Source organism: Sus scrofa, chromosome 14 (assembly GCF_000003025.6).
Source record: "Sus scrofa isolate TJ Tabasco breed Duroc chromosome 14, Sscrofa11.1, whole genome shotgun sequence".
Taxonomy (NCBI): domain Eukaryota; kingdom Metazoa; phylum Chordata; class Mammalia; order Artiodactyla; family Suidae; genus Sus; species Sus scrofa.
In genome coordinates, this window is record NC_010456.5 from 76,443,273 (window position 1) to 76,454,978 (window position 11,706).

An 11,706-nucleotide genomic window follows, 5' to 3' on the forward strand; every position below is an offset into this window, starting at 1 on the left:
TACAGCTCCAATTCAACCCCTAGCCTGGGAACCTCCATATGCCGCGGGAGCGGCCCAAGAAATAGCAACAACAATAACAAAAAAAAGACAAAAGACAGAAAAATGCATATAGAAATAGAGTTCTGTGTACAAGTTTAGAGGAAGTGTGAACCCCCTGAAGTTTATTTAGGTCGTAAATGAAAGGAACCAAGGTAAATGTCATGTGACCCAAAGTCCATGAAAATTGAATCAGTCTATGCAGAATCTAGGAATTTAACATTATCATTAACAGCTCATAGAGCTAGCTGAATTCAGCCAGCTTTCCTCAGAATTTATTTTCCCAGCTGTGGTTGTGGCATAGGCCAGTGGCTACAGCTCCGATTGGACCCCTAGTCTGGGAAACTCCATGTGCCATGGGTGTGACCCTAAGACCAAAAAAAAAAAGTTATTTTCCCAGAGCCTATTAAGTCATCTCTTTATTTTTCCTGGCCTGCACTAAACTCTTTTTTTTTTTTTTTTAGGACTGCACTTGTGGCATATGGAGGTTCTCAGGCTAGGGGTTGAATCAGATCTATACCTCCTGGCCTATACCACAACCCCAGCAACACAGGATCCAAGCCGTGTCTGTGACCTACACCACAGCTCATGGCAACGCCGGAGCCTTAACCCACTGACCAAGACCAGGGGTTGAACCTGCATCCTCATAGATGCTAGTCAGATTCATTGACTGCTGAGCCACAACAGGAACTCCCTATCAAACTCTTACTTTGTGGAACATGATAAGTCTGGGACTGCAAAGAAACCCCATGCTTGAAGAGTATTGTGGAGTTCCCTGGTCACTCAGCAGTTTAAGGATCTGGCATTGTCACTGCTGTGGCTCAGGTTTGATCCCTGACCACTAGAACTTCCACATGCCATAGGTGCAGGCCAAAAAAAGTATTGTTACTCATTCTTATTGGCCTCATGGTTTCTTCCCAGTCATAGTGCTTTCTGGACACAACTGCAGTGCCCCTGTAGCCCTCATATCTTTTCTTGCTGTGTTCACATAGCCAGGTAAAGGGTAACTGCAGCTGGTTTCTCCCACTTTCTTCTGGATTTCCAACATGGATTCCTATTTCTATTTCATCCTTTTGGAAAGCTGTAACCTTTGATACACATTTTCCTAGATGCACTCTGGTGTCATTGGGAAACTTAATGGCATACTGTCATTCTATGATAATTGGATAATCCTAGTTTCAAATCAGCTACATAAAGAAAGCTAACACCAGGATCAACGACACCTATTTCCTTTTTTTATTTTTATTTATTTATTTATTTTGCTTTTTAGGGCCACACCTGCAGTATATGCACCTTCCCAGGATAGGGAGTCCATTCAGAGCTACAGCAGCTGGCCTACACCACAGCCACAGCAACATCACAATCAAGCCAAGTCTGCGACCTACACCACAGCTCACGGCAACGCCAGATCCTTAACCCACTGAGCAAGGCCAGGGATCAAACACACAACCTCATGGTTCCTAGTTGGATTCATTCCACTGTGCCACAACAGGAACTCCAACACCTGTTTCCTAAACATAGCACACAATAGCTTCTTAATTTGCCCACATATGGGCCAGCACATATGTTTGTATGTGATTATTTGTCTTATGTACTATTGAATAAGTATGTCTTTTTACACAACTATGAATGTGGTTTGGTGGGTGTGGATGTGGGTGTGGGTGTGGGTATGGAAGTAATCAGAGCTCAGGTCTAGTCATGTAGTCTGTATAATGGATGTATGGTATTTGACTTTAATTAGTCTCTGTGCATTGTTAGCCCCAGTTTTCGTCTGCCCTCAGATATCACAGAAAGAATGAGTCATTTCCTTGAAATTTATTAGCTGTTACCGGTGGCAGAGCAAATTCATAAAAGAGCAGTTTCCATACAGAGCAAGTGAAGGGAAGCTCTGAGCTGGTGAGAAAGGATGCTTGGAGTGGGGACTTGGAGTGAAGGATGAAAAGGCAGATCTCTCCCTCCTTTTCCCCTCCATTCCCACAAGGATACTGGATTTTCAGTGGGGATATCCTACTCAGCATTCCCTCTCCAAATTGGAACCAGAGAGGGGAAACATGATGCAAAGGAGAGGTGGAAACACCTCACAGCTCCTCTGTTTCTCCATCCAAGGGGATGCCAATATCCACGTTGTAGTCTACAGGCTCCCCGGAGCTCAGCCAGGGAATAGGGGTTCGATTGAAAGAAGGCCTGTTGGAGAGGTTCTGGTTGTAGAGGACCAGGGGTTCACTCAGCAAGGGGCCCAGGTCAAACTTGGGCATCTGGAAGGTCATGCGTTTAGAGGCTTTCTCATATCCACCATAAGGCATTGCTGTCCTGAAAAGGGGACACATTATTTCATTTAAAAACTGGACCAAAAGAAACAAAGCTTTGTCAGTGAGATGTTACCCTATTCTGAGGGTGGGGAAGTCTGTGACTTCTACTTCAAGATTGCTTCTGCACTCCTTATTCTTCTTCTCCCTTAGTACTCCATTCCCCCTCCTGGTTTGCTTGTTTTCCCAAAGCTAATAATGAGAAAAGCAATCTAGTGGGTAGTACATAGAGGGTCTCATGGATAGTTGTGACCTGAGCCAGTTGCATTTCAGAGAAACTGACCCCAAATACTATAGACCCAAGGGTCTGAGACCACCTTAAATTATAATGTAGAGGAGATCTCATGTGGCTCCATGGGTTAAGGATTCAGCATTGTCACTTCTGTGGCTTGGGTCACTGCTGTGGTGCAGGTTCAGTCCCTGGCCAGGAACTTCCATGTGCTATGGGTATGGCCAAAAAGAATATATGATATAGAGACCACCCTCAAAACCCCTACCCACCTCCAGTGGATAGTGCATGCCCTACATGAGAGGAATTAACATTTCCTGGAGGAGTTCCCATCGTGGCTCAGTGGTTAACGAATCCGGCTAGGAACCATGAGGTTGCGGGTTTGATCCCTGGCTTTGCTCAGTGGGTTAAGGATCCAGCATTGCTATGAGTTGTGGTGTAGGTCACAGATGTGGCTCAGATCCCGTGGTGCTGTGGCTGTGGCGTAGGTCGGCGGCTACAGCTCCGATTGGACCCCTAGCCTGGGGACCTCCATATACCGCGGGTGTGGCCCTAGAAAAGGCAAAAAGACAAAAAAACAAAAACAAAAAAAAAAAAACAAATGCATTTCCTGGAAAACCCAGGCTCCTTAGGACCAAATGTAAAAGCACTTCTCTAGTAATTCCCTGTCCTGTTTTCAAACAATCTAGAGAAGACTAGTTCTGAAAGGATAGAGACTTAAGCTTTACTAGAGTATAAAGAAATAGAATCTTCAAAAATATTATAATTACTTGATGTGGTACATAATCTATGAAAATATTGACTCACTATGTTGTACACCTGAAACTAATATGATGTAAGTCAACTGTACTTCAATTTAAAAAAGAAAAGAAAAATAGAATTTTTTCTATAAGGATAGTAATGGAACCATAAGAGGTCTTTAAGTGTGTAATATATTATTTCCATTTTACAGTCAAGGCAACCAAGGCTCAGAAGCAGGGTTACTTTCCCACACAGCTAACTGTGAACCAAAATTCAGATCCTGTCTCCGAGCAAATTTTTCCTTCATTATGCCATGCTGTTTCTCTGAGCTAGAGTGAAAAGAGAAAAATGCTTCACTTAGCGCCCCTATATTCTTCCCATGGCTCCTCGGCCTCCTTCTGAAACATTTGAACCAAAGTCTCCATTCCAACTAAGGACAAACTGCCATACATGCATCTGCTGCCTTCCCCATCCCCCTTACCTGTTGAAGGACTTATACTGAGGGAGTTCAGCTTTGGCCCCATAGGCCAGCAGATCAATGCCAAGCTCCACTTTTTGGTGGGGGTCAACCCCCATGGCTTTCTCCCATGGGGAAATATAGGTCTTAAACACAGTGATATGTTTTCCTTCTCCACCTGCTTGATCTCCTGGCAGCCATGGGACAGAAATAATAGTAAGTCAAAAGTAGCAGTTAGTAGCCAATGGAAATTCATCTCACAGCCCTATGCTAGGGAAGTTGCTAGGTCCAGGGACCAAAGGAAACACATCCTGGTAACCATTTAAGGTCTGTGAAATAATGACAGCCTGGAGTCAGATTTGTGCTAGAAAATGAAAAGCCAGAAAGGTGACTGAGAAACAAGGCTTCTGACATGTCTCTGTATCCTCCAAGACCCAGAAAGTCCATCAGAATCTCTCAACAGACCTCTGTTCCCTACATCCAGGCCTCATTCCCGAGGACAGCTCTGCTCTAAGGACCAGGCATATTACTCTTGAGTGAGGACACTTACCTGTTCCTGTCTCACCAACCCCTGTTGTGCCAGCATCTCCTCCTCTGCCAGTCTGGCTCCCAGGACCACCTGCACCCCCAGATCCAGACCCAGACCCCTGATGATGATGCTGCTGGCCAGATCCATACTGTCCGGCAGAGCTGCTTCCCCCTGCCTGGCCTCCACTGCTGCCCTTGCTGTAGGAGAATCCCTGACCAGCTGTACCCAGCTGTCCCCCCACTGTGGGAAGGAACTTCTGGAAGTGATCCTGAAAAGAAAGAACAAAGTGAGGGGAAGGTAGCAATGGGTATGAGGAGTATGTAAAGATACAGGTGTGCATAGCAAGTATGAGACAATGGCAGAGACAATGGCCAGCAAGAAGACACTGAATCCTCCAAGACTCCCCGCTTCTAATAGAAGGTTGGCAGATAGCCTTAGAGGAATTAAACTCTTCTTAAGGGGTACAACTCCTTTGGCTCAGTTCCTCCAGTTTCATCTAGGATTGGGGTGACGCATTCTCTGCACTCCCCTTTCCTGTGCAGGGGATCAGGACCGCTGTTCAACTAAAATTTGAGAGATTGGGGTTGACATGAAGAACCCAGCCTAAATTTGAAGAACCAGAGACATCTCTGCCCCTACCCTTCTTTGTCTTGTCTAATAGATTAAAAACAGTCTTTTCTCTCTTTTCTTCCTCTGCCTTTCTCCTCTTGGTGCCTATTGGACCAGTACTTTCTGACGGTGAAACTGCAGCAGGTAGGGGGAAGGGTGCCTCAAAGGGCAACACTGGATTCATCCCCAAAGCCTAAAAATAACCCTGCCAACTTCTTCAGGAGGCTCTCGTGGCCACCCCACCATACACACCCCCATGCTCCACCCAGTGTAATCAGACACAAGCAGGAGGAGGGCTTTTGGCCTCCTAAACTTAGATATCACCGGCTCAGCATTTTTATTCGGCTCCTACATTTGAGCCAATGACAGATACTCCAACCCCAGGCCCAACTAGGCATCTATTTCCACTCTCCCCTGGCTGCCCAGGAAAGGTGGAGGGGGAAGAAAGGAAATGGAGATGATCCGCTCTTTCTCAGCTGTAACATCTTGTGCCTGGCCCCTCTCCAATCCCTACTTCGCTTTGGAGAATGATCCTGGCTAGGGGACATGGGACCTTAAAGGATGGTTTCAGTCTCCACATCTGTGGTCCTTAGACTGACCTTTGATAAAAGAATGGCTCAAGGAGACGGCTATAAAAATTCACTTACCTCTTTCTAGGGTTGCCAGGTTTTCCAAATAAAATCATAGGACACCAATATAAATATGCCCACGTATTGCATGGGACATATTTATATATGAGAGTATTTGTCATATATCTGAAATTCAAATTTAACTGAGTGTCCTGTATTTTTTAATTTAGTTTTTATGTCTCAAATATTTCTTTGTTTCTTTGGCTGTAGCATGTAGCAGCATGATGTGGGATCTCAGTTCCCAGACTAGGGATTGAATCCAAACTGCAGTGGTGAAAGTGCCAAGTCCTGACCCCTAGATCACCAGGGAACTCCCTGTCCCAAATATTTCATGGATATACTTATACTAAAAAATTGTTGTGTATCTGAAATTCAAATTTAACTGTCCTCAATTTTTAAAAAATTATGTTCCAAATATTTCATGGAACATGCTTTACTAAGAAATTATTTGTGTGTATATCAACTTTATTTTTTAAAATTGAAGTATAGTTGGTTTACAATATTATATTACTTTCAGATGTACAATATTCAATATTTTTACAGCTCATATTCCATTTAGTTATTATGAATATTGGCTTTATTTCCTGTACTGTACAATATATCCTTATCGCTTATTTATTTTATGTGAATCTCAACTTTAAAATATAAGACTATACTGTATAGCACAGGGAATTACAGTCAATATTTGATAATAAGCTATAAAGGAAAAGAATCTGAAAAAGAATCTGTATATATGTCTCTCTATATATAGACATATATATGCATAACTGAGTCGCTATGCTGTACACCTAAAAACAAGACATTATAAATCAACTATACTTCAATTTAAAAAAAAGGAAAAGAGGAGTTCCCCTCATGGTGCAGCAGAAAAGTATCCAAATAGGAACCATGAGGTTGTGGGTTCACTCTTTGGCCTTGCTTGGTGGGTTAAGGATCCAGCGTTGCCATGAGCTGTGGTGTAGGTCATAGACGAGGCTCAGATCTGGTGTTGCTGTGGCTCTGGCGAAGGCCAGCCGTTACAGCTCCAATTAGACCCCTAGCCTGGGAAACTCCATATGCCACAGGTGCAGCCCTAAAAAGACAAAAAAAAAAAAAAAAAAGAAAGGAAATAAAATAAAATATAGGACTGGGTGTTCTGTGTTTTATCTGGCAATCCTATCTTTGATGCTTAACTATACTGGGAGGGAATTTTCTCCCTGAAGGTATGATACTCCCCACCCTGCTTCACTAGCTCTAAGCTACAGTTTTAGTTTCAGAGGTGGGCTGTAACTCATCCTGGAGATATTGGGGGCTTTATGTATCTGGAGGGTTAATGAGCTTCTAAGTTTGCAGGGAGGGGAAGTTGGTAATATTTTGGGCTACCAAGAAGCTGTCAGAAGAGGCACTGGCTTTGAGAGTAGTAACACTCCAAACTCACCATTGAGCTGTCAGAGAAGACATCAGGGTGATTTTCATAGATAAACTTCTCCACCCTCATTTGCCGTAGTTTGAACATCTTAGAGCCCCGGTTAGTGAGCAGCGACAACTCCTCCAACATCACATCCCTTGGGACACTGATCTTCTTGCCCAGGTTCAGGCCTGAGCTCTCCTGTCCACCTTTCAGGGAAGTGGGGATGCAGAAGCAAGGAAAAGAGGAAAGCAGGGTTTTTCTAGGCTCCAAATGCATCCGCCATCCACAGCAAAGTGTGTGTTTCCCAGCAGACATCGCTGAGGGAAGCAGACCTTGTCTGTGATGTCTGATCAAATGCTATCTAGTTTAACAGGGCTTTTGATTTCCTGGATTTGGAGCTGGAGAGAATGCATGGGAACTGGGGTGCAGAGTGGAGACAGTGGGGATACTAGAGTGTAGTGACGAGGGTGAATGGGGTGAAAGGGTATGGGGTACAGGGCAAAAGAGTCAAGAAACACCACAGATGGAGGTCACTGGGGAAACTATAGCATGGGGGAAAGCCCAAAGGCCACCTCTAAATATAGTCTGCTGTCTTAACCCCTTTCCCTTTTCTTCCCCTCAGTGAACTCTGGCTGCAAACAGCCTCTAGGTATTGGGAGAGCTCTTCATACGCACGTACTCCTACCACCCTCAGGAAAAATGCTTGAGCAATTTTCCATTTTAAGTGCTTGTACAAGGCTCCTAAGCTCTGGGGAAAGATGTAAGGAAATTAACCACTTATTGAGACCTTATTCCATGCCAGTCTCCGTGTATATTTTTTCTCCTCAAACATACCTCACTGACCTGTGGGTCCTGTTGTCCTGGACCTGTGCTGGGTAACATGGCATGGGTGTTATTGTCTCAGATTACAAGGTGAAAAGGGTGGAAGGGTGAGTAGTCAGAGTTGAATTCTTTCTCCCTCTTTCTCCCTCCCCCCACCTTCCCTCCTCAGTTCCTCTTGTCTCTTCATATCTTTTCACCCTAATACATGTATAAATGTATAATATTTCTGGAACTCTTGGGGCAGAGATACTCTTTTTTTTCCTTTTTTGTTTTGGCCCATGTGCAGTGGCTTGAAGTGGGATCTCATTTCCCCAACCAAGGACTACACTCAGGCCACAGTGATGAAAGCACCAAATCCTAACCACTAGACCACCAGGGAACTCCCCCGAGATCCTCTTAATAAATCCCACACCAGTCAGGTACAAACATGCCATACCTCCAGTGAGTTCCATGATCAGCTTGCTGGATTTCCTCTTCTTGTTTGGGGCTGGGGTCCCTGAGAGCGGCATTGTGGAGGTGGGTGGAGCCTGGATAGGGTGAGAAGGGGGAGCTAAAGGATGGACAAGGAATGTAGGGGGAGGTGGCAGTGTCTACAGTAAGGCAGTGCTTAAGGACTTCAGGGAGCAAAATTTCATTAGATTTTCAAGGAAACATATATTCCCCTAAAAGGTGAAAACTCGTTGCTTTAGGGCTTCTCTTCTTGGGAAGCAGGGCAGAAAGCATAGATGCACCCCCTCCCCCTACCTTCTACCAACCTTTTTTCAGCCCTTTTACAAAGAGTTGGTGCAAGGCTTAGGAACAACAATGTGTATTGGGAGGCTGGGGGTAAAACAAACAAATTAATACAGGCAGGGCGATGCGACCAGGTTTCACAGGTTTGGCATGATTTGAAGTTTTTATTTGCAGGGGGCTCTCAGATTGGGAATGTCATTCCAAACTCTGGTCTCTCACTCTTCACCAAGTCCCGGGGGGTGGGGGAGTGGAGCAGAAAAAAATGTCCTGCCAGTGTTGACATGATCCAGCCAAAAACATTCTCCATAGGAAGGAGAGGTTATTGTCCCTCCATTCGGCCAGCTGGATCATGGCCTGGGAGGTCACAGCAATGTTCCTGCTCCCTTTCAGTCACTCCCCGCCCCCCAGACCCCAGAACTGGAGTGGAGAGGGAGGTCAGGGAACATGTGAACTCTGCTGCATGTCAATTCAGCAATACCATAGCAGTGGGAAATTCAAGGAGGACAGGCCATAATAATAGGATCTGGCCGTGGAGGGGGACAAGCTGGGGAAAAATACAGATTCCAGCCCCTCCTTCACAGAAGTTGGCACTCAGCAAAATGCTGTTTTCTGCTGAGTCCTGTCTCAAAACTCATATGCAATTCTACTAGCGTAGTGGGGTCTGGTGAGGCCAGAATCCAGGAATTGCTAAATGGACTCTCCCTGTACCTCTCTCAGCAGCAACCAGGTTCTTATTTCCCATCCAGTATCCCAGACCCCTTTCTTATTCCTCCAGGGCCTCCCCCATCATCTCCATTCCCCCCACCCTCTTGGGCCCTTCTCCTTCCAACTCTCGTGGCTCCCCTGAGCTGGACAACTGAGAGCTGAGTATAGATGGGGGAGGAGGGCAACTGCCCCAGGACCAAGGGTCACTGTTATAGACACAGACACAGCAGTTCATGGAGTGGGCTCCGACCCCTCTGGTCATAAAGCTGGAGACTTACCGGCTGCTCAGGCGGTGGTCAGCTCTCCCTGGGGTCCAGCAGCTTTGGAGGACTGAGCTGCTGTGACGGGAGAACCCGAGCTGGGCAGGCGTGGGGGCAGCACTGGCAGTGGGGGAGGGAGGGTGGTTATTAATAGAGATGATGAACGCAAGCAGCTCAAATGGCACAGGGGGTACCAAGACCCTGGAACCAAGATCCCTCCCTCCTTGCCCAGAGGCTCAGGAAGGGGAGGCAAAGGTCTTTGGGATTCTCCCAGGAAGCTGTCTGGGTCAGGGATTAGTCTGCCCAGGGACTCCCCTTCCTTGGCACCTAGAGGCTGAGATTCAAAGAAGCATTCAGGGAGAAACTGAAAACTGAGAGGGAGAAAGGAAGCAGGCAGCAAGTGGTGGACAGGAATTTGGAGTGGGAGAGTAAGAACCCGGAGAACATGTCCAGAGAGCCATTCAGAGCCAATCCAGGCTGGAGCTGGAGGGACAAATGGGTGCACTTTGGGGGTGGGAGGGCTTAAGGTGCTATGGTTTTTTTTGTTTTTTCCTTCTTTTTATGGCCACACCTGCAGCATATAGAAGTTCCTGGGCTAGGGGTCGAAGTGGAGCTGCATCTGCCAGCCTATACCACAGCCATAGTAACTCGGGGTCCAAGCCACATCTTTGACCTACACCACAACTCGAGGCAATGCCAAATCCTTAACCCACTGAGTGAGGCCAGGAGTCAAACCTGCATCCTCATGGTTACTAGCCAAATTCTTAGCTCGCTGAGCCACAATGGGAACTCCGAGGTGCTATGATAAAGGAAGGGAAATCTGTTCACAATGGAACTGCCCTTTGAGAGTTCCTTTTTTTTTTTTTTTTTGTCTTTTTTTTTTTTTTTTTTTTTTTGCTATTTCTTTGGGTGGCTTCTGTGGCATATGGAGGTTCCCAGGCTAGGGGTCTAATCAGAGCTGTAGTCGCCGGCCTACCCCAGAGCCACAGCAATGCGGGATGCAAGCCGCGTCTGCAACCTACACCACAGCTCACGGCAACACGGAACGCCGGATCGTTAACCCACTGAGCAGGGGCAGGGACCGAACCCGCAACCTCATGGTTCCTAGTCGGATTGGTTAACCACTGCACCATGACGGGAACTCCGAGAGTTCCTGAACAGGATGGTCTACCTCTGGAAGGGCCAGATCTTGGCAGGACAAGGGACCATATTAACCAAAGCCAGTACTTAGGCAGTCAGGGATAATGTGGGTGAAGATTTGACCAATTTCTGCCTTTCCACTCCCATTTGCCATTGGAGTGTTCAGTTCAGCCTGCTCTGCTGGATAGATGTCACTCTCTCTCCCTGGAAGTACATGTAGGCTCTGAACTGCCAGGACTTTACTCTCTGAGGTTCCTACTTAGCATTTTCCCCTAAGGGAGCACATACCTCATGGGATCTGGACTGTCCCATTCACAAGGGTCTAGAGACACCTCTGGACAGGGGAACAAGTTTGAGAAGGCCCTGGAGGGAAATGGTCATTTTTCTTTCCTTCTTTTTTTTTTTGGCTTTTTGGGGCTGCACCCTCAGCATATGGAAGTTCCCAGACTAGGGGTCAAATCGGAGCTACAGCTGTTGACCTACACCGTAGCCATAGCAACACAGAATCCGAGCCTCATTTGTGACCTACAGCACAGTTCATGGCAACACTGGGTCCTTGACCCACTGAGTGAGCGAGGCCTGGGATTGAAACCACATCTTCACAGATACTAGTCAGATTCGTTTCCACTGCACCACAACGGGAACTCTGGGAAACCTGTCATTTGCCCAGCCCCTTCCTCAGTAGCTGCATGAACATCCTGGATACTCCTCTATGTACTGATCAGGTTTTGGAACCAGCTGCTGCACCTCTGCTGTACCCATCACCACCCTGTTGTGGCTACCTTAGGACATGGCTTTTGTAACTCCCAGAATACCTTTCTATCCCTCTGTGAGCGATCCACTCTTCCTGACCATGCCCTTTGCCCATCCTCAGCTTTACAGGTTCAGGTTAGGGGCTGAAATGTTACGCTTGTCCTCTCTACTTGGCCTCTGCCCTGACCACTTTAGCCTCCAGATCCCTCATCTTCCTTCTCCACTTCCTCCTAACACAAAGAAGCAATGAGATGGAAACAAAGCAAAACAAAAAAACAAAACATAAATAGCAAAAGGTGATTTCATTGGAGTTCCTGTTGTGGCTCAGTGGTTAATGAAGCTGACTAGCATCCATGAGGATACAGGTT

At 46.3% G+C, this 11,706-nt stretch overlaps 1 protein-coding gene across 3 annotated transcripts; it reads right to left on the reverse strand.

The window, feature by feature from the left end:
- On the reverse strand, window positions 1,837–9,742 carry MYOZ1 (myozenin 1). 3 transcript variants are annotated; one of them, NM_001025222.2, is given in 6 exon segments: window positions 1,837–2,346; window positions 3,794–3,959; window positions 4,320–4,566; window positions 6,954–7,132; window positions 8,185–8,275; window positions 9,464–9,674. In NM_001025222.2, coding segments are annotated over 5 exon segments (897 nt in total). In that variant the 5' UTR covers window positions 8,258–8,275; window positions 9,464–9,674; the 3' UTR covers window positions 1,837–2,114.

What these genes read in the sequence shown, in the direction of transcription:
- MYOZ1 (XM_021072180.1), bottom strand. Translation starts at nt 7,241, where the DNA reads ATGTCTGCTGGGAAACACACACTTTGCTGTGGATGGCGGATGCATTTG. An exon ending in TCTTCTCTGACAGCTCAATG is followed by an intron (nt 4,567 to 6,953) that starts GTGAGTTTGGAG and finishes CTTTCTTTTCAG; the next exon opens with GATCACTTCCAGAAGTTCCT. An exon ending in GGTTGGTGAGACAGGAACAG is followed by an intron (nt 3,960 to 4,319) that starts GTAAGTGTCCTC and finishes CATGGCTGCCAG; the next exon opens with GAGATCAAGCAGGTGGAGAA.